At 33.2% G+C, this 27,950-nt stretch overlaps 2 protein-coding genes across 3 annotated transcripts in view; both read left to right on the top strand.

The window, feature by feature from the left end:
* LOC147837707 (uncharacterized) overlaps window positions 1–27,950 on the top strand; it is an 838,558-nt gene that overhangs the window by 72,042 nt on the left and 738,566 nt on the right. The window lies entirely within an intron of this gene.
* On the top strand, window positions 12–27,949 carry uevld (UEV and lactate/malate dehyrogenase domains). Of its 2 annotated transcripts, none has more exon segments than NM_001003619.3 (12): window positions 12–171; window positions 320–404; window positions 4,197–4,262; window positions 4,400–4,563; window positions 7,032–7,173; window positions 7,778–7,866; window positions 7,964–8,069; window positions 19,715–19,885; window positions 20,516–20,689; window positions 24,321–24,408; window positions 24,514–24,637; window positions 27,258–27,949. In NM_001003619.3, coding segments are annotated over 12 exon segments (1,416 nt in total). In that variant the 5' UTR covers window positions 12–129; the 3' UTR covers window positions 27,423–27,949.

Here is a 27,950-nt window from a genome sequence, read left to right as displayed (position 1 = left end):
TGCCGTATGACAGAAGAGTCAGCTGATCTCAATGTGTTTGCGGAAGTTTCATTTCACAACCGGGTTTAGATTCAACAGCTCGGGCAATCACCGGTTTTACTGCACTCAGACAAGTCTTAAACAGCGACCATGGATGTAAATTCTGAACCTGTAAAGAAAGTTCTCTCCAAGGTAAGTTATTTAGTGTTTTGTTTATGCTAGAAATCTTAAATAGCTCACGAAAATGGATTATGGACACTGGTTAAACCTGTTTAAAAAGTGTATTCAGCTCTCTAGAATTGTATTATTTTATTCTAACGTGCTAATTGTTTTCTTACAGTATAAGTTTCGTGATGTTGCTGTTGAAGAGTTACAAAAAGTTTATCGTGTCTACCCTGATATGAAAATAATGGCTGGAACATATAGTAAGTAGAAATACAATCGAGTAACGTTATGTAAACTGACTTACATTTTTCAGTTTCAAACATTCTCTCTCTCTCTCTCTCTCTCTCTCTCTCTCTCTCTCTCTATATATATATATATATATATATATATATATATATATATATACACACACACACAGTTGAAGTCAGAATTATTTTTATTATCACTTTTTGATTTTTTTTCGTTTTTAAAATATTTTCTAAATTATGTTTAACAAGGACATTTTCACAGTATGTCAGATGATATTTTTCTTCTGAAGAAAGTCAAGTCAATTTGTTTTATTTCAGCTAGAATAAAAGCAGTTTTAAACTTTTTAAACGCCATTTTATGGACAAATTTAGCCCCTTTATGCTAATATTTTTCCGATAGTCTACAGAACAAACCATTGTTATACAATAACTTGCCTCATTACCCTAATTAACCTAGTGAAGCCTTTAAATCTCACTTTAAGCTGTATAGAAGTGTCTTGAAAAAGATCTAGTAAAATATTATTTACTGTCATCATGGCAAAGATAAACTAAATCAGTTATTAGAATTAAGTTAGTAAAATCTTCTCTTAGTTGGGGAAAAATTTAACTGGAGCGAATAATTCAGTCTATATATATATATATATATATATATATATATATATATATATATATATATATATAATACAGATAAATAATACAGACATAGATACAACTTTTTAAATAAATAATTTTGTATTAAAAATAGTTTAGTTTAAATTAGGCATAGGGCGATAACCTGTTTTAAGGTATACCATGGTTTTGAAAAGTCAAGTTAATTTTCTGTTAAACCGTTCCTAAGGTATATGTATGTTTTTTTATTTTTATTTTTTTATTTTTTTTATGACTATTTTGAGTTTTTTAGTGCAACAATAGAAAATCACCCCCCACATCACAAGTTACTGGTCAGTGCATTATTGATTTAGGAAACATCTGAAAAACAAATCTCGTATAAACCAAAATCCAGCAGGCTGTAGAGCTAAATAGTGCAGAGGCTTGCTTTATATACAAAGAAAAGAAAGATATCCAAAGATGCCTCTTCAAGTCGAAAATAAATCTGTGTTTTTGAAACTAATTAATACAGCCGAAGTTCATTAATTATGTAAATAATTTAGCGTGACAATTACGGTTTCAAAGTATTTTTAATGCTTGTAAAAAAAAAAAAAAAAAAAAAAAAATATATATATATATATATATATATATATATATATATATATATATATATATATATATATTTATACATATATATATATATATATATATATATATATATATATATATATATATATATATATATATATATATATATCATGTTCAATGGGGGAAAAAGTTGTTTTTTATCTAGATGTTAAAAAATTTTTATAGTAGTAAATACAATCCCAATATATTGTGGAACCGTGATATTTTTACCCAAGGTTGTCATACCGTCAGAATCCACAGGGGATCACACACCGGAAGCGCAAGTCTGCGGCTGTCCCCAGTGCCCATCCACGACTCAGGACTCTCTTCATATTTCTGTCGGGCCACAGAGCGCCATTTCAATAGTTTCAATTTAAATAGCATGCGAATGTGCGCGTCTGGTGTGCGATACTTTTAACTGTCATGTGCGTGCCGTGCTGCGCCGTGCCGCGGCGCATCCGGTGTGTGATGCCCTTTATACCTGCCCATGCCGTTTAAACTTTATTGTCCATTCTGCTTGGCACAGAAAGGAAATGTGTCTTTAACACTGGATTTAAGACAACAATTTGTCACCTTAGAATTATAAGGTTCTATCTGACATTCTATCTCTGACATTTTTGTCAAAATTGAGTTATCATATGTCATATATCAGTCACACTTTACAATAAGGTTCATTAGTTAATGTTACTTAAAACATTTACTAACATAAACAAACAATGAACAATGCATTTACTACAGTATTTGTTCATGTTAGTTATAGTTAGTTAATGAAAATATAGTTGTTCATTGTTAGTTCATGTTATCTCACGGTGCATTAACTAATGTTAACAAGCATGAGTTTGGATGTTAATAATGCATTAGTAAATGTTCAATCATGATTAATAAATGCAGTACAAGTGTTGATCATGATTAGTTCACATTAGTAAATTATTGTAAAGTGTAAACCTTATTGTAAAGTGTTACACATATATTATATATATATATATATATATATATATATATATATATATATATATATATATATATATATATATATATATATAATTGAGTTGACATATTCTTATTGAATGACAACTTATTTACATGATGGGATGTTTTATAAGTTGTTTACATTTTAAGACTTTTTATAAAAAAAAAAACTAAAACAAATGTTACAAACATATTGCTATTGAATGCGAAAACTTTTGAATCTCAAAATTATTCAGAATGCAGATAGAACCTTAAAATTCCAAGATGATGAATTGCATAAATGCAATCACACAAAAACAACATTCAAGACAACAACATAGGCCTAAATTAAAAAAATAAAAATAAAATAAAATAAAAAATTAGCCCCATACATTTTACTTCACATCATTCTTAACAACCACCTTATTTACTTCAAACAGTGATCTGATTTAAGACAACTGCAATTGGGATAAATACTTTTTTATAGACATTTCTTGTGCTTTAGGAATTCTAAACCTGCATCCTGATGGTAACATTTCAAAAGTGAAGCGGATGTGTATTATCTTTAAAACTTGAAATTGCTGTTTTTTCCATAAAAGAGTCAAATAGAATCTGCAGTGAATTATGTTTATGAACGGTTATCTTATTTGCCTGATTAATAATTTGTGATAATTTCTTCTGTGTAAATGTTGTGTTACCAAACCATGAAACAATATTATATGTGAGGACACTCTCTATCAATGATTTATATGCCATGTTTAAAGTCAGTGTACTAACATTAAAACTTCTGAACTTGCGTAGAAAACTGAGACGCTGACTTGCCTTCTTATAAACAGCTTTTACATTACTAATAAAGATCAGTTTATTGTCAATAATTAAGCCCAAATACTTAACATTTGAGACCTGCTCTACTATTTGTCCATTTATGGTGAGTGGTTTATAAAGTCTAGTATCTACTCTTGTTTGACTCCCCAAACATAGCTCTTTTGTTTTTCCAGTATTAAGGTGTAATGAACTTTCGCCAAACCAATCTGTGATACTAATAATATATTTAAAATAAAAGGAGCTATTCATTTCTTCCTGACAGGAAACCAATGCCAGATCATCGGCATATTATATAAGAGTGAGTTTATCATCATTATTGCTCTGCAGTTCATTAATATATATAGAAAATAAAATAGGGGATAATGCACATCCCTGAGGTACCCCTATATTTAAAACAGAGCGGTCAGACATAACATGATTAACGCTGATCTATACAATCAACTATCTACTTACTTCTAATTTATAAAGACGTTCCAAAAGAAGGTTAGGTTGAACAGTATTAAAAGCAGCTGAAAAATCCATAAAGAGTATTCTAACATACATATTTGCACATTTAGATGATGTCGAACTTTAGTCAAGAAAGTAAGAGAAGCATCCACAGTGCTCTGGTCGGCCCTATAGGTAAACTGCAGGGGATCCACTTAAGAGGACAATTCCTTACACACTATGCGTTCCATACTAGGGAAAAAATGACAATATATCACATAATGAGTCTTTAGTCCTGTATTTTAAAAGTTATATTTTAATTCCTTGGTTTATGCATCTTATTTGTGATCATTTGATTCTACTGAGTTACTGTCGAAACATATTTTACAGCCTCAAGTGACAGTTTGCAGAAGGATCTGCTCAAACTAGTTGGAAACATCCCGGTCGTATATCAAGGTGAGACGCCATAAAATTACATCTCTTGTTTATTAGAATAAGTCACATGTTAGAAATACACTAGTATATAATAATTACTCATGAGACCCTTATTTATGTAGATTTAAGTGTGTTGTTTAATTATAATGTGTTTTTAGGGCGCTCTTATAACATTCCCATCCTGCTTTGGCTTTTGGATTCCTTTCCTTTCACGCCTCCAATCTGCTACCTGAGACCTACCTCCAGCATGGTCATCCGAGAGGGTAAACATGTTGATTCGAAGGGCAGAATACACCTGCCAGCCCTGCACAACTGGGACCATGTAAGACAACTTTAAATAAATTGGACTTAACATTTACATTTTTTCGATTTAACAGACATGTTTTAATCCAAGCAGTTTAAAAGTGACACTTTTTGTTTTCAATGAATTGTTTACCTTTACCTTACCTGTTTACCTTACAATTATGTTATTTTAATCAAGTTACTTTTTCATACACTAATAAATTTGAGGTGTTTTTTTTTTTTTAAAGATTTAAAAAAAAATGTGCGTCTATAAATTTATTAAAGTATTGAATGGAAGTTTCAACAGCTATTATTAGTTCAGTCTCCAGTGTTGTGTGATCCTTCTGAAATGATCAGTAATATTGCTGTGTATTCAAAATAGAATTAGGGTGCTTTCACACCTGTGAATCGATTCAGTTGTTCCGAAACAGAGATAACAATTGTTACATTGTTGCTCTTTGCTCTTGGAGCGGTTCGCTTTCACACTGCAAAGTTTCTAATTGGACCAAAAGAGCTAAAACAAGTCACGTGCGAGTAAACTCTCCTTACATTAGTCAGACTGTCAGGGTTTATTTTGCAGCGTCCCGCTAAGCTGTCAGGAGAGTTGGTGGTTTGGTGGTGATTGACAGGGTGAGCGCGCGCGACGTGTCTGAGGAGAGACGGATGAGAAGGGGTGGAGGGAGATGGAAGGGAGGGGTGAGAAGGGTGCGCGACGATGCCTATTTGAGGACCGGAGGGAGACGCGAGATTACCGGTAGATCATCATTCGTTTGCGGGCATCCGGAGACTCGCGAAACTTCCCGCCCACCTCATAATTCTCTCTTCATATAGCCATAAGCCTATTACATATCTATAAAACACTGTGATATAACCGCGCTCGGATCGGATCGCTTTCTCACTGCAATCGATCCGCTCCAGGGTTCGTTTCAATCGAGCCGAGACCACCTCACTCAAGCGATCTCGGAGCGATTACTTTGGCGTGGAACAGAGCGCGATTGCCCTGTTCACATATGCCAATCGAACCGCGCTAACTAGGCAAACGAGATACGTTCCGAAACAAAAGTGTGGGTGTGAAAGCACCCTTAGTATGTCCCAAACCGTATTATATTGTTGTCAAAAATGTTGATATTTTGCCAAGTATCAATACTGTAATATTTAAAACGACATGATTCCTGGCAGCATCACAAATGGTATTGAATATTTTTTACGTATCATTATATTATATAATAATTATATAATAATAATAATAATAATAATAATAATAATAATAATAATTGTTATTATTATTATTTTTTTAATATATTATATTATATTATATTATATTATATTATATTATATTATATTATATTATATTATATTATTTTTTATTATATATTATATTATATTATATTATTGCACTACATATACTACATGTCCCAACCTGTAGTATAGTGTTGTCAAACATATTAATATTTCAATACTGTAAGTATAATTATCAATACTAGAATATTTAAAACAATATGACTCCTCACAGCATCGAAAATAGTATCAAATATCAATATTTTTCTGCCTATTTATTTTATAATAACATTATGGCTATATTATTATATAATATTATGTTATTATTACTATTATTGTTATTATATTATTGCATAATATATTCTGTGTATTTGAAAATAGAATTAATTTCAGTAAGTATCAATACTAGGATATTTAAAATGATACGATTCCTTGCAGCATCGAAAATGGTAGTGAATATCATTATTTTTACTCTGTATTGTATTGAAGTTAGAAATTCCAGTATCGTGACAACACTACCGTAATATGTTGAAAGTAGTATGGCAAAGGTTCCCAGGTGGTCTATTATTTCCAGTAGAAAATAGGTTAGATAATAATTAATATTCATATTAATTTAATGTTACATGAAAAAGCTTTCTTGCATGTCTGTTTATGAACTTGAACATGTAGTTGAACAGCATGTTTTACAGTAAAATAAAAAAAATATTCTGTTCATTTTCATGCAATTCTGATTTTCTTTTTAAAAAAGTCTTTAAATAAAATAAAAAAGATAAATATAATTTTTTTTTTAATGTTTGAATATCTTATATACGAGTGTGCCTCACATAGATGAGTGGGCTTGACAAACCACCTGTAGAAAACACACACTTTTATCTCTCTGACACTTTTACAAATTATTTCATATCTGTAAAAAATAATAAATACATTTTTGTGCATTTATGAAGTGTACCTCAAGCAGGTGAGTGGGCTTGACAAACCACCTGTAGAAACACTCTTCTCTCCTTACTCTGCAAACAGTAAAAAATGCATAATTAGCATTTCTTTTGTGTATTGCCTCTTCTTTTTGAATCACTAAATGCCTCCTCAAAAGTCACTTTAGACTAAAGCGTGTGCTAAATGGCTAAATGTAGTGTTAAATGTTTATTTAGCACCAATTCAGTTCGACCTAATGTATGAAATATTTTATAATATTTTTTATGAAAGATTATTTAAAATGTATTACTGTTGCAGCCAAAGTCTTCTGTGAATGCTATTCTGGCAGAAATGATCGGAAAATTTGAAGAGGAACCTCCACTGGGCACCAAATCTTCAGCACATGGCGACACTCCCAGCAATCTACTTGATTATGTGTCAAATCTTACAATTACTGAAGGTCTGTCTGATTTATAAAGTTGAAGTCAAAATTATTAGCCTTCCTGCGATTTTTTTTATTTTTTAAAAATAATTTCCAAATTATGTTTAAAAGAGCAATGATTTTTTTTTTTTACATTATTTAATATAAATTTTTTGTCTTCTGGAGAAAGTCTTATTTGTTTTATTTTGGCTAGAATGAAAGCAGTTTTTTAGTAAAAAAAAACAAAGCTAAAAAAAAATAATCATTTTAAGATCAAAATTTTTAGCCCCCTTAAGCTATATATTTTTTGATTGTCTACAGAACAAACCATTGTTACTAAATGCTTTGCCTAATTACCCTAACTTGTCTAATCAACCTAGTAGCCTTTAAATGTCACTTTAAGCAAAATACTATTATCTTGAAAGATCGCTAGTAAAATATTATGTACTGTTTTCACGGCAAATATAAAATACATCAGTTATTAGGAGTTATTATTAAAACCACAATGTTTAAAAAAGTGTTGAAATTGGGGGGAAATATACAGGTGTGCTAATAAATCTGACTTCAACTGTATTTAAAAAATATGCATTGTTGCACATATTGCTTCAAATCATATTAATCGGATCTGCAATTACACTTCTAGGTGGAAATCGACCTGATCAAGAGGTTAAAGTATCTGTGATTGGCGGGGGAGATCTGGGAATAGCTGCTGTGTTGAGCATTATGGCAAAAGTAATTACATAATTGTGCTTGGTTTGCCAGAAATAGCTAATGACTACGTCAGCACATTTTTTATGACTGAGCTGTAATGTCATTCTTTGCGTCACAGAGCTGTGTCGACAAACTGGTTTTGATTGACATACCAGAGAACTCAACCAAAGGAGGCACAATGGATTTGGAGATTTTCAGCCTACCAAAAGTTGAGGTCTCAAAAGGTGTGTATTTTTTTTTTTTTGCATTAAACATTACACATGAAAATCTCCTCCATTTTATAATGTCGGTAACATTTGAATTGCATAGTGTTTATTTTTTAATGATGTTATTTTTTTGCACAAATGACATACATTTTCATCAGTTAATTGCATTAAATTGTAGGATAATAAATTTAGAGTTGTCACGATGGCGCAGTGGGTAGCGCTGTTGCCTCACAGCAAGAAGGTCACTGGTTCGAGCCTCGGCTGGGTCAGTTGACATTTCTGTGTGCATGTTCTTCCCATGTTTGCATGGGTTTCTTGCAGGTGCTCCGGTTTTCCCCACAGTCCAAAGTAGGGCTGTAACGATACACCAAACCCACGATTCGGTTCGTATCACGATTTTTGACCCACGATTCGATTTGTATCACGATTTTTTATTTTATTTTTTTCGTGTGGGGTGGGGGAAAAAAAAGGTTTTTAAAACTATTTTTAATTAAATAAAATTTGAAAAATCTTTATAAACTAAACATCAAAGAACAATATTAACTATGCAAATTATTAACAATATAAATAGCCATATATAAAATAAATAAATAGGCAAAGCTATATCACTTCTGTTTTCTTTGTAACAAAATACTGTTGAAAAACCAAACTAAACTCCATTGTTTAGATGGTTCAAGCATGTTGAAAATTATTTTTTAATCAAGTTCTCTTGCATAGAAAAAGTAAATTAAATAGCTAGGGATGCTCATTTCGTTAATTTTGCTAACCGACAACCGCCGCTCATTAATCGGTTATTAACGGTTAACTGGTCAGATTACTATTAATTTTATATTAAACAAATTGGCGTGTCTATTTTGTGTATGACACATTAAATATTGCATTTTAAAATACTGATTTATTTTTATATATTAATAGCGGAACAGAACAACAGAGCATCTTCACGCACCTGCAGTGTTTAGCACAGAAGAGCAGAATAATCTAAATAAAATGAATAAAATAAATAGGACTGCCCTAAATTATTTTCACTTAAATAATTAATTTATTTTACAAAACGAAAATACTGACTGATTCTTTTTAATAACCGGCATAGGCTTTTTTTCCAATATGTTTATTTCTTCCGTCAAATAAAAATCGCAGACTTCCTCAAATTGCTTGCTCCACGGAAAATATGCATTTATTTAATGCCCCGCTATTATTATAATCACAAAACCTTTTACATTTTAATAGAAATCCTTATTTTAAAGATTATGTCCTGATATAGCCTATGGTTTCCTCTCTCTCCCTCGCGGTTCAAGTGCGCGCGCTGCCTGATGAAAAGACAACAACACGCGCGCATATGTTGACTTTTTGTAAACAGTTTGTTTAAATATGATATTGCATTAATCTGCGTACATGCTTTAAGCTGTAAAATAAAAAGTAAAGCCTATTTGTTGCGTTTATTACGCAGATCCAGGTCAACATAAGCGCTGGTTTAGTATCAACAGGTCTGTAGGCTATCAAACAGCAATATTCTTCTTCCATTTTGCTTATTTAGCAAATGTGTCTGTAGGCACGGGTTATACGTTATCATCCCGCAAATTAAGTATGCCTTGCAGTTAAACAAGTGGCCGAAAACAAGGCGCACCTTACTGCCTTTATGTTGACAAGGAAAAAAGAAGAGGCGCGGTCCTCTTATAAACGACTGAATCAGCTGGGTATCGATTGTGCAAAAGTGTTGCTGTCTGTCTTGTTACAATTGTAATATTTAATACTATTGTTATATTCAAGATTTGTATATTCAAACAGCTCTGGATAACTTAAAACAACGATTAGACCTTCAGAGCGGTGTTAATGCGTCCTGAAGTAAAGCGAAACGGCTATAAACTCCAGCAAGATTGAGTGATTATATGCAGAGCCATATACCTTTATCTCTAAATAAAGTAGGCTATAACTATAGAAACTGTGTTTATTTTAACTGAAAGCTTCGTCGTGTTTTCTGACCGCACGCACCTGTCAGTCAGCACTCACAAAGGTTCAAACAGAAAGCGCATTGCACGGTTACAGAAAAGTTTGGCTGTTACCTGACGGCATGCACTAAATTCCAGGGGTTTCATTACCACGACGTAAAATGGGCGTGGCTCGGTCGGTGTTTGGGAAACGCCCCCTTAATAAAAAAAACAATACTGAGAGGTCACCGATCATGCGCAGTACAGGTTCTTTTTTAGCGCGGTCATTTCAAACGGCAGGCACTTTTTTCCAGGGGTTTCAGTACAGCGTAACCGCTACTACGTCATCGGGTGGGCGTGGCCTATCTGTGAATTTGCATAGGTCACGGATCATGCGCAGATTGTGAAAACAGCCGTTTGATTCAGATACCTGTACGTATTGCAGGGGTTTCGTGTCAAATGCCTTTTATATGCAGTACTAAATAGCTGTCCTGATCGCAGGTGTTTCATGTGAAGTCAGTGAATGTTATATTAAAAAAATTAACTTAAGATACCTCTCAGATTACATTAATACTGTTATAACTTAAGATACCTGTCCCGATCCCACGGCTTTTGTGCCAAAAACTTTATATATTATATACATTAACATCAGATACCTGTCCTGATCCCAGGTGTTTCATGTATGATCACTTTTATATACATTAACATCAGATACCTGTCCTGATCTCAGGGGTTTCATGTATGATCACTTTTATATTATATACAGTAACATCAAATACCTGTCCTGATCTCAGGGGTTTCATGTATGATCACTTTTATATATATTAACATCAGATACCTGTCCTGATCCCAGGGGTTTCATGTATGATCACTTTTATATATGTTAACATCAAATACCTGTCCTGATCCCAGGGGTTTTATGTATGATCACTTTTATATTATATACAGTAACATCAAATACCTGTCCTGATCTCAGGGGTTTCATGTATGATCACTTTTATATATATTAACATCAGATACCTGTCCTGATCCCAGGGGTTTCATGTATGATCACTTTTATATATGTTAACATCAAATACCTGTCCTGATCCCAGGGGTTTTATGTATGATCACTTTTATATTATATACAGTAACATCAAATACCTGTCCTGATCTCAGGGGTTTCATGTATGATCACTTTTATATATATTAACATCAGATACCTGTCCTGATCCCAGGGGTTTCATGTATGATCACTTTTATATATGTTAACATCAAATACCTGTCCTGATCCCAGGGGTTTTATGTATGATCACTTTTATATTATATACAGTAACATCAGATACCTGTCCTGATCCCAGGGGTTTCATGTATGATCACTTTTATATTATATACAGTAACATCAGATACCTGTCCTGATCTCAGGTGTTTCATGTATGATCACTTTTATATTATATACATTAACATCAGATACCTGTCCTGATCCCAGGGGTTTAATGTATGATCACTTTTATATTATATACATTAACATCAGATACCTGTCCTGATCCCAGGTGTTTCATGTATGATCACTTTTATATTATATACAGTAACATCAAATACCTGTCTTGATCCCAGGGGTTTCATGTATGATCACTTTTATATATATTAACATCAGATACCTGTCCTGATCCCAGGGGTTTCATGTATGATCACTTTTATATATGTTAACATCAAATACCTGTCCTGATCCCAGGGGTTTCATGTATGATCACTTTTATATTATATACAGTAACATCAAATACCTGTCCTGATCCCAGGTGTTTCATGTATGATCACTTTTATATTATATACAGTAACATCAGATACCTGTCCTGATCCCAGGTGTTTCATGTATGATCACTTTTATATATATTAACATCAGATACCTGTCCTGATCCCAGGGGTTTCATGTATGATCACTTTTATATTATATACAGTAACATCAGATACCTGTCCTGATCCCAGGTGTTTCATGTATGATCACTTTTATATATATTAACATCAGATACCTGTCCTGATCCCAGGGGTTTCATGTATGATCACTTTTATATATATTAACATCAGATACCTGTCCTGATCCCAGGGGTTTCATGTATGATCACTTTTATATATATTAACATCAAATACCTGTCCTGATCTCAGGTGTTTCATGTATGATCACTTTTATATATATTAACATCAAATACCTGTCCTGATCTCAGGGGTTTCATGTATGATCACTTTTATATTATATACAGTAACATCAGATACCTGTCCTGATCCCAGGTGTTTCATGTATGATCACTTTTATATATATTAACATCAGATACCTGTCCTGATCCCAGGGGTTTCATGTATGATCACTTTTATATTAGTTAACATCAGATACCTGTCCTGATCCCAGGTGTTTCATGTATGATCACTTTTATATATATTAACATCAGATACCTGTCCTGATCTCAGGTGTTTCATGTATGATCACTTTTATATATATTAACATCAGATACCTGTCCTGATCTCAGGGGTTTTATGTATGATCACTTTTATATATATTAACATCAAATACCTGTCCTGATCCCAGGGGTTTTATGTATGATCACTTTTATATTATATACAGTAACATCAGATACCTGTCCTGATCTCAGGTGTTTCATGTATGATCACTTTTATATATATTAACATCAGATACCTGTCCTGATCCCAGGGGTTTTATGTATGATTACTTTTATATTAGTTAACATCAGATACCTGTCCTGATCCCAGGTGTTTCATGTATGATCACTTTTATATATATTAACATCAGATACCTGTCCTGATCCCAGGGGTTTCATGTATGATCACTTTTATATATATTAACATCAAATACCTGTCCTGATCTCAGGTGTTTCATGTATGATCACTTTTATATTATATACAGTAACATCAAATACCTGTCCTGATCCCAGGTGTTTCATGTATGATCACTTTTATATATATTAACATCAGATACCTGTCCTGATCTCAGGGGTTTCATGTATGATCACTTTTATATATATTAACATCAAATACCTGTCCTGATCCCAGGGGTTTTATGTATGATCACTTTTATATATATTAACATCAAATACCTGTCCTGATCCCAGGTGTTTCATGTATGATCACTTTTATATTATATACAGTAACATCAAATACCTGTCCTGATCCCAGGGGTTTCATGTATGATCACTTTTATATTAGTTAACATCAGATACCTGTCCTGATCCCAGTTGTTTTGTGTATGATGACTTTAAATAAAAATAGAAAATAAATATGAGTTATGTTAATTAACTAAGATCGAGAAAGAAAAATTAACCACGATTTATTACAGAAAATGTGGTATTTATTTGTTTAAACATGAATGAATACCATATTTTAAACTACAAAAACACGGTTAATCTTACCACAACCATTATTATTTGGTTTAAAATGGAAGTACAAAAGCCCAGAGACAGTAAAACGGAGTAAAACGAGGTCAGCCGTTTTTGCTAATGAAATCTTTAAAATATAACATTATAAAAACAAAAAAATAACCTGTATGATTGTTTTTTCCCTCGTTATCCACCGCGGTAGGTTCTTTATCCATAATCATCCTGTTTGAAATGACCGCGCTAAAAAAGAACCTGTACTGCGCATGATCGGTGACCTCTCAGTATTGTTTTTTTTATTAAGGGGGCGTTTCCCAAACACCGACCGAGCCACGCCCATTTTACGTCGTGGTAATGAAACCCCTGGAATTTAGTGCATGCCCATTTCAAACAGGATGATTATGGATAAAGAACCTACCGCGGTGGATAACGAGGGAAAAAACAATCATACAGGTTATTTTTTTGTTTTTATAATGTTATATTTTAAAGATTTCATTAGCAAAAACGGCTGACCTCGTTTTACTCCGTTTTACTGTCTCTGGGCTTTTGTACTTCCATTTTAAACCAAATAATAATGGTTGTGGTAAGATTAACCGTGTTTTTGTAGTTTAAAATATGGTATTCATTCATGTTTAAACAAATAAATACCACATTTTCTGTAATAAATCGTGGTTAATTTTTCTTTCTCGATCTTAGTTAATTAACATAACTCATATTTATTTTCTATTTTTATTTAAAGTCATCATACACAAAACAACTGGGATCAGGACAGGTATCTGATGTTAACTAATATAAAAGTGATCATACATGAAACCCCTGGGATCAGGACAGGTATTTGATGTTACTGTATATAATATAAAAGTGATCATACATGAAACACCTGGGATCAGGACAGGTATTTGATGTTAATATATATAAAAGTGATCATACATAAAACCCCTGGGATCAGGACAGGTATTTGATGTTAATATATATAAAAGTGATCATACATGAAACCCCTGAGATCAGGACAGGTATCTGATGTTAATATATATAAAAGTGATCATACATGAAACACCTGGGATCAGGACAGGTATTTGATGTTACTGTATATAATATAAAAGTGATCATACATGAAACACCTGAGATCAGGACAGGTATTTGATGTTAATATATATAAAAGTGATCATACATGAAACCCCTGGGATCAGGACAGGTATCTGATGTTAATATATATAAAAGTGATCATACATGAAACACCTGGGATCAGGACAGGTATCTGATGTTAACTAATATAAAAGTAATCATACATAAAACCCCTGGGATCAGGACAGGTATCTGATGTTAATATATATAAAAGTGATCATACATGAAACACCTGAGATCAGGACAGGTATCTGATGTTACTGTATATAATATAAAAGTGATCATACATAAAACCCCTGGGATCAGGACAGGTATTTGATGTTAATATATATAAAAGTGATCATACATAAAACCCCTGAGATCAGGACAGGTATCTGATGTTAATATATATAAAAGTGATCATACATGAAACACCTGAGATCAGGACAGGTATCTGATGTTAATATATATAAAAGTGATCATACATGAAACACCTGGGATCAGGACAGGTATCTGATGTTAACTAATATAAAAGTGATCATACATGAAACCCCTGGGATCAGGACAGGTATCTGATGTTAATATATATAAAAGTGATCATACATGAAACACCTGGGATCAGGACAGGTATCTGATGTTACTGTATATAATATAAAAGTGATCATACATGAAACCCCTGAGATCAGGACAGGTATCTGATGTTAATATATATAAAAGTGATCATACATGAAACACCTGAGATCAGGACAGGTATTTGATGTTAATATATATAAAAGTGATCATACATGAAACCCCTGGGATCAGGACAGGTATCTGATGTTAATATATATAAAAGTGATCATACATGAAACCCCTGGGATCAGGACAGGTATCTGATGTTAATATATATAAAAGTGATCATACATGAAACACCTGGGATCAGGACAGGTATCTGATGTTACTGTATATAATATAAAAGTGATCATACATGAAACCCCTGGGATCAGGACAGGTATCTGATGTTAATATATATAAAAGTGATCATACATGAAACACCTGGGATCAGGACAGGTATCTGATGTTACTGTATATAATATAAAAGTGATCATACATGAAACACCTGGGATCAGGACAGGTATTTGATGTTACTGTATATAATATAAAAGTGATCATACATGAAACCCCTGGGATCAGGACAGGTATTTGATGTTAACATATATAAAAGTGATCATACATGAAACACCTGGGATCAGGACAGGTATCTGATGTTAATATATATAAAAGTGATCATACATGAAACACCTGGGATCAGGACAGGTATCTGATGTTAATATATATAAAAGTGATCATACATGAAACCCCTGGGATCAAGACAGGTATTTGATGTTACTGTATATAATATAAAAGTGATCATACATGAAACACCTGGGATCAGGACAGGTATCTGATGTTAATGTATATAATATAAAAGTGATCATACATTAAACCCCTGGGATCAGGACAGGTATCTGATGTTAATGTATATAATATAAAAGTGATCATACATGAAACACCTGAGATCAGGACAGGTATCTGATGTTACTGTATATAATATAAAAGTGATCATACATGAAACCCCTGGGATCAGGACAGGTATCTGATGTTACTGTATATAATATAAAAGTGATCATACATAAAACCCCTGGGATCAGGACAGGTATTTGATGTTAACATATATAAAAGTGATCATACATGAAACCCCTGGGATCAGGACAGGTATCTGATGTTAATATATATAAAAGTGATCATACATGAAACCCCTGAGATCAGGACAGGTATTTGATGTTACTGTATATAATATAAAAGTGATCATACATAAAACCCCTGGGATCAGGACAGGTATTTGATGTTAACATATATAAAAGTGATCATACATGAAACCCCTGGGATCAGGACAGGTATCTGATGTTAATATATATAAAAGTGATCATACATGAAACCCCTGAGATCAGGACAGGTATTTGATGTTACTGTATATAATATAAAAGTGATCATACATAAAACCCCTGGGATCAGGACAGGTATTTGATGTTAACATATATAAAAGTGATCATACATGAAACCCCTGGGATCAGGACAGGTATCTGATGTTAATATATATAAAAGTGATCATACATGAAACCCCTGAGATCAGGACAGGTATTTGATGTTACTGTATATAATATAAAAGTGATCATACATGAAACCCCTGAGATCAGGACAGGTATCTGATGTTAATGTATATAAAAGTGATCATACATGAAACACCTGGGATCAGGACAGGTATCTGATGTTAATGTATATAATATATAAAGTTTTTGGCACAAAAGCCGTGGGATCGGGACAGGTATCTTAAGTTATAACAGTATTAATGTAATCTGAGAGGTATCTTAAGTTAATTTTTTTAATATAACATTCACTGACTTCACATGAAACACCTGCGATCAGGACAGCTATTTAGTACTGCATATAAAAGGCATTTGACACGAAACCCCTGCAATACGTACAGGTATCTGAATCAAACGGCTGTTTTCACAATCTGCGCATGATCCGTGACCTATGCAAATTCACAGATAGACCACGCCCACCCGATGACGTAGTAGCGGTTACGCTGTACTGAAACCCCTGGAAAAAAGTGCCTGCCGTTACCTGACATCTGGTGAATGCCCATCCCCCTCTGCGCAGCCACATTAACAGTGTGAGCAAATCATCGTATATGCGCTGAAAATCCGGCCGCTTTGACAGCATTGGCAATGTTTCTGGCGTTGTCGGTTGTCAAGCGGGGTTAAGTTGGTTTTGTTTTTGATATTCTTGACACATTCAGACGGTCCCTTACTAAGAGCTCCGTGCGAGCTCTCCCGGCTAAATATTGCGAGGGCTTAAACGGAGCAGTGCTTGTAATGTCGAACGAAAAAAAGTGTTAATTAGCTCAACTTTTGCAGGCACGCGTGACGTAATTGGAAAGGTATGAAGGGGTGGGTGTGTCGCGATTCTCCCTTATCACACCGCGACACAGGATCGTAGATCTGAGTGTCGCGACTTCGATTTTATATCGTGTATCGTTACAGCCCTAGTCCAAAGACATACGGAATAGTTGAATTGAATAAGCTAAATTGGCCGTAGTGTATGTGTGTGATTGCAAGAGTGTATGGGTGTTTCCCAATACTGGGTTGCGGCTGTAAGGGCATCCGCTGCGTAATAACTTATGCGGGATATGCTGTGGTAAATAAATAAATAAATAAATAAAACATTTTTAATATAATATACATTATAGTAATTTCATTACCTTAGAATTATAAAGTTCCTTCTGACATTTTTGTCAAAATGGAGTTATTGACATATTCTTATTAAATGGCAACTTATTTAGATTTTGGGATGTTTTTTTTTTTTTTTTTTTTTACGTAAAAAAAAACAATGTTACACACCTACTGTTTGCTATTGAATGCAAAAACTTTAAAGCTCAATATCTCAAAATAATTCAGAACGCAGAAAGAACCTTATATCTCCAGGGTAACCATTTGTTGTCCTTTTTTGTAATTTTCTTTTAATAATCAATACTATAAAGATTCTTTATTTAGTTTATTTAAACTGTAGTGCTTTTCCCAGTACTGGGTTGTGGCTGCAAGGGCATTTACTGTGTAAAACATATGCCGGAATAGATAGTGGTTCATTTCACTGTAATAAATAAGGGACTAAGCCGAAGGAACATGAATGAATGAATAATTGAAATTGTAGTGCTTTACATTTCCATTTTTCATTTATTATTTGTATTTTTACATAGATTTTAATTGTGCTAAATCTGTTTATTGTTATGTTACAATAATTAAAGCAACTTACAAATTCAGTATATTAATTTATAAAATATATATTGTATTTTTTATTAAATATTAGGAATGTTTAAAAATATTAAGATCATTACATTTTTATATCAAAATGTGTAAATATAGTTAAAGTCAGAATTATTAGCCCCCTGTTTATTTTTTCTCCAATTTCTGTTTAATGGAGAGCAGATATTTTCAGCACATTCCTAAACATAATAGTTTTAATAACTCATTTCTAAAAACTAATTTATTTTATCTTTGCCATGATGACAGTAAATAATATTTTTTCTAGATGTTTTTCTAGACGCTTCTATTCAGCTTAAAGTGACATTTAAAGGCTTGACTAGGTTAATTAGGTTAACTAGGCAGGTTAGGGTAATTTTATTGTATAACTATGGTGTGTTCTGTAGACTATCGAAAGAAAAAAATATAGCTTAAAAGGGCTAATAATTTTAACCTTAAAATGTTTTTTTTTAATTTTCATTCCATGCCAAAATAAAACAAATAAGACTTTCTATAGAAGAAAAAATATTATCAGACATACTGTGAAAATTCCCTAGCTCTGTTAAACATTATGTTGGAAATATTTAAAAAAGAAAAAAATAAAAGTTTAAAGAGGAACTAATAATCCTGGCTTCAACTGTGTATAGTACCCAGCATAAAGTATAACACTTACAGAGCTCTTATTTTAAATTAATACATTCTACAGGATGCAATAGGATAAAACATTTGTGTATGTACATTACATTAGTCGGTACCAAAGCCAATTAATTAATGAATTAAATTTTTTTTTTAAAATGGAATCAATTTAACAAAATAACTGAAGATCAGGTTCAAAAATAACTACACCCTGATAAATACTAAATAAAATTGCAATACATTTTATAAACCAGAAAAAAAGGAAATTTTGTCACAAATTTGTTGTTTTTACTTTTCTATTTTATAAATAATTAATAAAACCTATTTTTTCTATTCATAAAGATGTCAGGTGACCACTCTCTTGTTCTAATGAATACAACTGTTTAATAAAAGTGTTTTATTTAAATGCACCAAATAATCATGTCTGTTTTTGCTACAGTTGAGAAATTGATGCAAATGTTCATTTTTAAAGGGGATGTACTTATTTATGCTGAGCGCTGTATATTCTAGAAATCATGTAATCATAATGTTAGCTCTCCACAAAGTGAATTTAAGTTAAAAATGTTACTTTTAGTTATTTTATTGCATTATTTTAGTTTTAAAAATGAACAAAAAATAGCTTTTTTTTGAAAGTAAGATTTTTGGCTTTTTTATGGTTTTAGTTTCTAAAATATCCCCACTGATAATATAAATTAAGTCACCACAAAATCTTTAAATGTCTGTGTTTCTTTCTTCCTTTTTAAACTGTCTATTTAAAAGTTATATAACTTCTTATACTCAACAGATGACAGTGTGTTTCATCTTCTTTTTTATAGACCTGTCAGCTTCAGCAGGATCTAAGGTATTGGTCATTACAGCGAATGCCTGGAGTGATGAGCAGTCATATCTGAGTGTAGTGCAGACTAATGTGGACATGTATAGAGGGATAATCCCTCGTCTCGCTCAGCTGAGTCCAAATGCTGTCCTGGTCATTGCTTCTCAACCAGGTTAGTGATTATTAGCAGCTACTTGCTTAGCCCAGGTCTCTCCAACAGATTTCAAGCAGCTCATCATGAGGAAAATTTCATTCAGTCAGGAAACTAACTGACTGGTGTCTCACTATTTCCTTTTTAAATATAATATCGGCACTAAACCGTTGGACTATTTTTTTCTTTAAAATTTTTGAGCAGATATGATTGCAATAAGAGGACAAAATTAACATGCTTCCAGGCACTTTGCTCAGCAGGGAATGGATTTTCCTCCATGTGCCCCCTGAGATAAAATGAGTTTGACACCCCTGCTCTAGGACATCAGAGACTTATTTTACATCTTGTAAAAAGGGACATAATAGGTCCCCTTTAAAGTTAAGAGCAACATAATTATTTGATTAAACCTTGATTTGATTGAGTCTAAATTAAAGCTTAATCCTTGTTGGTGCAGCCCAGCCAGTGAGAAATGACTAGTCAAAACCCTTCAAGCTGTAATCATAGCGGAAAATCCTGTAGAGTCTACTTTGCAGTGTACTTGTTGCTGAATTAGGACAAATGTCTGACAAATGCAAAAATGACTAGTCTAAAATGTAATGGGCTACCTTGTTTTGTAGATCATGAATGTAACCTCTGATATTACTCCCACAGTGGACGTTATGACACATGTTGCCTGGAGACAAAGTCATCTTCTGCCAACTCAAGTGATCGGTGTGGGCTGTAATCTGGACTCACAGAGGCTTTCTCACATTATCAACATTTCACTAGTGGCTAATAACACTGGCAAGCAGGCCTGGGTCATTGGAGAACTCTCAGAGAACAAGGGTGAGTGCATCATATGGGTTAAAGTTATGGGCTGTGTCCGAAACCGCATACTTCCATACTATATAGTATGTTAAAACAGTATGCGAGGCGAGTAGTATGTCAGAATTCATAAAATAAAAAAAAACAGTATGAGAGAAGTACCTGGATGGCCTACCACTTCTGTCAAGATTCTCAAGTGTGCATCCGATAGACGCTACACTATGCCATGATGCTACATTAGAGAATTCATGAATGGCAGTGAGGTGATGCTGCCGACACAGGTAGGTCACGTGATTATGAGAAATGGCGGATATAGTGCGTCTGAGTTCAACAGCCCCGCGATTCCACCATTTTGGAGTGAAAGCATTCAGCCGTCCATTGGATCTTATTGCTGTTGCGATGGCAAGCAGCTGCTTTGTTTTTCATTTATTTATTTATTTATTTAAAAAGCGCATTAAAGCTGAGATACAAACTGAAAGACGACAATACCACACTTACTATGACAATCATCAGCACTTCGAAAAGCTTATTTTACAGACTTATAATATGCTGTTGTTCCATTGGAATTTTCATTCCAAAATGGCCACTGCGGCATCTAGTGGCTGTTTCCCAAATTACACTAGAGTGTCGCCTCTTGGTGATTCTATGCTTTCATTCAGTCATGTAGTAAATTTAAATTCAAATGTAGTTCCTACAACCTGAAACATTTTTATTTTATAGATTTTATTTTATGTATCTTATGAAGTTTTGTGCATCAGAAAACTGTAATATTTATTACAAAGATTTGCCATTTTCACTCTTCCTCATGGACGGACCACTTAAAAAAAAAAAAAAAAAAAAACTGCAGCTGTTTGCCTCCAAGATAATATAGTTGAAGTCAAAATTATGATATATATATGTATATGTACATCCAGGGGGCCGCCAGAAATGAGCGCAGTTCAGTTGGTTTTGTTTACGATTTTCCTGACACACATTCAGTTATAGACGGCAATAACTCAAAAAACTCTTACCCTAAAAAGATCTAAAGTGTGTTTCCTACAAAAAAACAAAGCTGGTTATGTTTCACAGCTGTCTTTCTTTTTTTTTCGCTCGACATTACGATCACTGCTCCGTTTAAGCCCTTGCAATGTGGGAGAGCTCGCGCTGAGAGGAGCTCTCAGTAAGGGACCGTCGGAAAAGTGCTTCTTTTTTTCAGTTTTTTTCGTTTTTCTGCTCCGCTCAGCGAGAGCTCTCCCTGTTGCGAGGGCTTAAGTGTGTGTGTGTGTGTGTGTGTGTGTGTGTGTGTGTGTTTGTTTGTTTGTTTGGTGCTGTCTATGTTTGTGTGTGTTTTAATGAGAGACAGTGTGGTGCTGTGTGTCTATGTGTTTATACAGACAGCTTGTTATAGCCTCCCCCCTAAAATATAACACTGTATATAGAAAGCATCGTCAATGCACCGTGATATCGAATTGAACCGAATCGGCATGATAATCGTAACCAAACCGTGAGACCAGTATAGGTTCACACCTCTAATATATATATATATATATATATATATATATATATATATATATATATATATATATATATATATATATATATACATATATACATACATATATATATATATATATATATATATATATATATATATATATATATATATATATATATATATATATATATATATATATACACACACACACACACACATACATATGTAGTTTTATTTTTTTTTTTTCCAAATATTTCCCGAATGATGTTTAACTGAGCAAGGAATTTTTCACAGTATTTCGCAGGGCTGTGTGAATAATTGAAATAGAATCGCAATCGCTGCAATATGAAATGTATATTATATGTATTATTTAATTTCCCCTTCCAGAGCAAATGCGTGACTGCCGTCTGTGTGTGATAATCTTTCTAGTCAATTGAATGAGCACAGTTTCCTTCTACCCAATCAGAATTGCGCAACCAAACTATGCAGAACGTCTACAATAAATAAAAAAAAAACAATAAAAAAGACAAACAAACAGAAAAGCACTCACAAATGGGCTGTTGGCATTTGTCGCTTTAGAATCATTAATAGACTAATTAATATCAAAGAAAAATAGGACATCGGTAACCTGGGAATATTTTGGTTTTAAAGTCAGAGACACAGAACAAAAATAGGTCATTTGTAAGTGTTTTTTCCAAAGCACGAGGAAATACAACAACCAGCACCTATATGCAACACAGGCAGCTATATGTGGAGTGTCTTGCTAAAAAGTCAATCGAAAAAGTCAAAAGTATTGCCAGTGACACTCAGGGCTCTATCATACACCCCGCGCAATAAGGCACCAGTCGTGTTTGCCGCGATGTGTTGGTATTTTCAGACCAGCATAGTAGTCATTTTCCTGCTTTGACCCACATTGTTAAATTTGCAAATCTATAGAGGAATTACCAACCTACGTCACACATGATGTCATATGGGTTCAACCACGCATATCAGTTGTGAAAAAAGACCGGTTGCAATAGCAAACATGCCATGTTGTGCGGTCAATTTTCTCAAATCATGGGAGAAAAGCCACATATTTTATTTTTAAATTAGTTGGCTTACATTAAAGGGGTTACTTTACAAATTACACAAAAAACATTTGCTCGCCTTTAAATTGATCCAAACTAGTAAAAACTGTTCATCTTCAAACTGTTCAATATGCGCTTCAGCAGTATATGCGCATGTCTCTGAGCTCCAGTGGTTAGCGAGTGCTTTGAGCACAAAACCTAGAGAGCAGTGCATGTCAGACAGTTTATCTAGTATGTACCGCTGGATCGTGTCTCACTATAGTTGAGCGTGATATTTAATAAATCTTGTCTCTATCTAATGACTCTTCTGTCTTTTGAATCTATCAAGTAACGTGTCACAGCGTCAGCACACTGCCTCAATCTTTCGCTCTAACAATTGTACTTAGTATTTTAGCGAAAACTTCAGATATTGTTGGTTGGTTGCTGTTGGTTGTGCTCCTTTTTTACTAACCAAAGTTTGTCGACGCCATTATAACAACACCAATCACTCTGCCTATTCGTGCCAGAGTCCCGTGGAAAAAAAGTGATTGACAGGTGGTCATTTACGTGTAACTTGTCTTTATTTATTTATGATTTACAAAGACCATGCTGGTCAGGTAATTGAAACGGTAGGCTACAAATTATTATTTCATTATTAATTAATTATTTATTCATAAATAATTAATTCACTGCCGCCTACAATGACGATGTCATCATTCATAGCTCATCATTCAATGCCAAATTGGTCGACATCGCCCAACCCCACTTTATTCCTATGGAATTATTCTTTGATATGTCCAAATACATTTTGGACCTCTTTGCATATCTTGGAATCTTTCTAAATCTGAATGAAAGCGTTCAATTTCAAGATCTATACAAGAAGTGAGTAAATAAGGTTTTTCATTTGCAATGTGTAAATGCGAATGTGTAAATATCAATGACTTTAGGAAATATGATTCTGTGGAATTAAAAAGTCAATGATCCTTGATGAAAACCCTCATGCAAATTTGTGTTTGTGTTTTGGTAAAACAGTTGTTAAATCAACAATTTCCAGCATCTTAACCACATTAGCCTTCTGTGTGTGCAGAGATTTTAAATCATTCATGTTTGCTTTCTTTTGGTTAATTATCAGTGGCAGTATGGGGTAATATGGGACCAGGAACTGACCAATTGCAAGCATTAACCCCAGTGTCCAACTCCACCAAACCCTTAATGGACAGGTATTCATTTAAACAATCATCATCCACCACCATTATTCATTTTATGCTTTGTTATTTCATTGTAAAGTCTGAAACGTTTTATTTATTTATTTATTTTTTCCACAGAGCATTTGAGATGATCAAGGGAAGAGGCCAAAGATCATGGTCAGTTGGGTTGTCGATTGCTGACATCACCCACAGCATTGTGACCAATCAAAAGAAAGTACATTCCGTCACAACACTGGCTGAGGTATGTTTCTTAATCTGTTGCGCGTTTCTGTTCTGTAACTTTGTGCTCATTCATTTTGAACATGAATAATTTATTTATAGATTATCAATCAAGTCTTGTACATCATCTTATTACCTTACACCTGTGCCATTTCCAGTCAAAATAAACTTGCTGGTTTAAAAAAAGAAACTTTAGGTCAGAATTTGACTCAAGTGGTATAAATAATTTTATGCTTGACTGTGTATAGATACAGTTTAGGTCAAAATTAATCAGCCCCCGTTTTTCTCTCCTTTTTCAAACATTTGTCAAATGATGTTTAACAGAGCAAGGAATTTTTTTACAGTATTTCCTATAACATTTTTTTCTTCTGGAGAAAGTCTTTTTTTTATTTCGGCTAGAATAAAATTATTTTGAAAAAACATTTTTATTATGAAAAAAAAAATTTATTATTGTATTTTTACTGAGTTGTAACTTAAATACAGTATGTTATATGGTATGACTGCAGAAATGAAATATTTATGTAATATTTTAATAATACATAAATAGAATGAACATTTTCATTGTTGGACACATATATTCATGTTTTGTATGAAATTATAAATACTATATATTTTTTCTTCTTTGCTTGTTGGAAATTTTGAAGAAACTAGGTGAAAAAAAAACATTTTAATGTCAATATTATTAGCCCCCTTAAGCCTCCCTTTTTTTCAATAGTCTACAGAACAAAACCACTGTTATACAATGACTTGCCTAATAATCCTAACCTGGCTAATTAACATAGTTAAGCCTTTAAATGTCACTTTAGTGTCTTGAAAAATATCTATTAAAATATTATTTCTGTCATCATGGCAACAATAAAAGAAATCAGAAATTAGTTATTAAACTATCATGTTTAGAAACGTGTTCAAAAATTCTTCTTTCCATTAAACAGAAATTGGGCAAAAAATGGAAAAGAATTAAACTTTAACAGGACAATTCTGACTTTAACTGTTTATAGCCTGACTGTCCACAAACCAACAGCAGAAAAGCTTCTTTTTTATCTCTTCAGTTGATGAAAACAGCTTTTCCCAATGAATCAGGGTAATGGAGATGCTTTGGAGCAGCTTGCACTATTTAGAATGGTATAGAGCTTTGGATTTTCCCATAAACTGTGACAGTTCGGAAAGGGGATGAATCATTTTGGACATGCCACTTTTTGTTCGAATGTAAATAAAAGATAAGAGAGGTATTTTTCCTCAATGTCTCTTGTACATCGTCTTATTATCTTTTACAAGAAGCCTGTGTTGTTTCCAGTCAAAATAAACTTGCTGGTTTAATAAAAGTAACTTTAAGTCAGAATTTGACTTAAGGGGTATCAATAATAATTTTAGGCTTGACTGTGTATACATACAGTTTAGGTCAAAATTATTCCGCCTACTGTAACTTTTTTCCGCCTTTTTAAAATGTTTTCCAAGTTATCTTTCACAGAGCAAGCAAGACATTTTATATAGTATTTCCTATAATATTTTTTTCTTTTTATATTAAGTCTTTTTTATTTCGGCTAGAATAAAAGCAGTTTGAAATTATTAAAAAATCATTTTTTTATTTTTACTGAATTGTAACTTAAATACAGCGTGTCTGACAATCATGTTGACCTAGTTCATTCCCTGAGTGCCCAAAAAATGGACACATTTTTCATTTGTCCTTTACAAAAAAGACTCACTGATTTGTCTTCAACAGCAAATAGCAATGACTAAGGCCAGACGAAATCTGCAGACGTTTTTTGCTATTCCTGCAGAGAATTTTGGTAAAAATCTGTGGATTTCTGCGGAAAGATTTTGGGAGTATTGTAACTAAAACCTTAATATATGAAATAAAAAGTAATACCTTTTTAACTTTTATTTAATGTTTAAAATGCAAATCCAATTAGATTCACTTTATTTGGTAAACAAAGCAAGTCTCTTATAAAACATCTCTACTAAAAGACAGAAAATATGACTGTACACACTGCATTGTACATAAATCAGATTTTCATATTTTAATTAATTAAAAAAAACTGAATAAATACAGATTTACTCACATTTACTAGATAATAACTAAATAAACAGAATTAATGATAGGCTAAAAATCTGCGGAAATCTGCGCGCACAGATTCCATGTGGGCCTAGCAATGACCCAAGCATACTGGACCCAGTTGAGGAAGCTCCCTGTCCCAGCCACAGTGCATTATCTGCTCCAAAGCTCTTGCTAACAAATGCATGCGGCCATCCAAATTAATAAGACATTTGCAGACGAATCATCTCCACTACTGCGAAAAGTTCAGAGCAGTTGTTGACCGCAAGGCGCAAAGGCTTACGTTTTTCAGTTGAAAATGGCCCACTGATGTTTTGCTTTTATATTTTACATTAGGTTATTAAATGTGCATAAACATATCTAGATGTAGTAATAAACATACCGTTTGCTTGAAAACAACATTTTTTGTCATCCTTACTGCAAACTTTTATGAGCGATATAAGGCTGATAATTTAGGAGGGGTAATAATTCTGACTTCAACTCTATATATATATTTGACTATCATTATTATTTTATTTATATGTGTTAATTTTGAGACTATATGCAAGTCTCCAATGAGCCTAATATGTGTGCTTTTTCTTTCATTCAGGGCTGGGGTGGAATCGGTTCCAAAGTGTTCCTCAGCTTGCCGTGCATCCTCGGCGAAACAGGCTCCACTCGATTACCAGGAGTGGCTTTAGGGCCAGAAGATGAAATGAAGCTGAGGGAAAGTGTGGCGTGTCAGGTCAATCTCTTCATGCAGCTAAGATTGTAATCACCTCTTTAAGTGGTACATTTGCTCTGCAGGTTCCACTAAAATTGCACCTTTCAGAACACTTATTTAATGAGGGGTGAAGGACATTGAAGACCCTTCCCGCAACACGTACTAATACTTTCACAGCAGTAGCACTAAAGACGTATGAAGCATTATGCATAATATCCTTGCACTTCAATACTGTTTACAACACAAACTATATAGATGCAATCCTGTTGCTATATAACTTATTGACGGTGGTTATCTGTTCAAACAGTGCCTTTATGGAAGGTCATATTATGGTAAATGGTTAAATTATGGTTGGGTGGTATAAAGCTTTTACTCATGAGGCAAATCAATCAGAAGGCATACTGTAGTTTCTTGCTGTGCATTTATGCGAGCGAATGTATATTTTATTCTCTAAAAGATTCCTGACGTATATTTTATATTTTATTATTATGTCATGTACTGTACCTCGGAATGTGAAATCAAGAATTAAAGATTGCAATAATGTAAATATTAAAATAAACACTTAAATTTACCATGTAT

Source organism: Danio rerio, chromosome 25 (assembly GCF_052040795.2).
Source record: "Danio rerio strain M-AB ecotype USA chromosome 25, GRCz13ab, whole genome shotgun sequence".
Taxonomy (NCBI): domain Eukaryota; kingdom Metazoa; phylum Chordata; class Actinopteri; order Cypriniformes; family Danionidae; genus Danio; species Danio rerio.
Note: the sequence above shows the minus strand (reverse complement) of the source record. Positions and strands in the feature narration are given on the sequence as shown.

What these genes read in the sequence shown, in the direction of transcription:
- uevld (XM_087310677.1), top strand. Translation starts at nt 4,489, where the DNA reads ATGGTCATCCGAGAGGGTAAACATGTTGATTCGAAGGGCAGAATACAC. An exon ending in CCCTGCACAACTGGGACCAT is followed by an intron (nt 4,564 to 7,031) that starts GTAAGACAACTT and finishes TTACTGTTGCAG; the next exon opens with CCAAAGTCTTCTGTGAATGC. An exon ending in AAATCTTACAATTACTGAAG is followed by an intron (nt 7,174 to 7,777) that starts GTCTGTCTGATT and finishes TTACACTTCTAG; the next exon opens with GTGGAAATCGACCTGATCAA.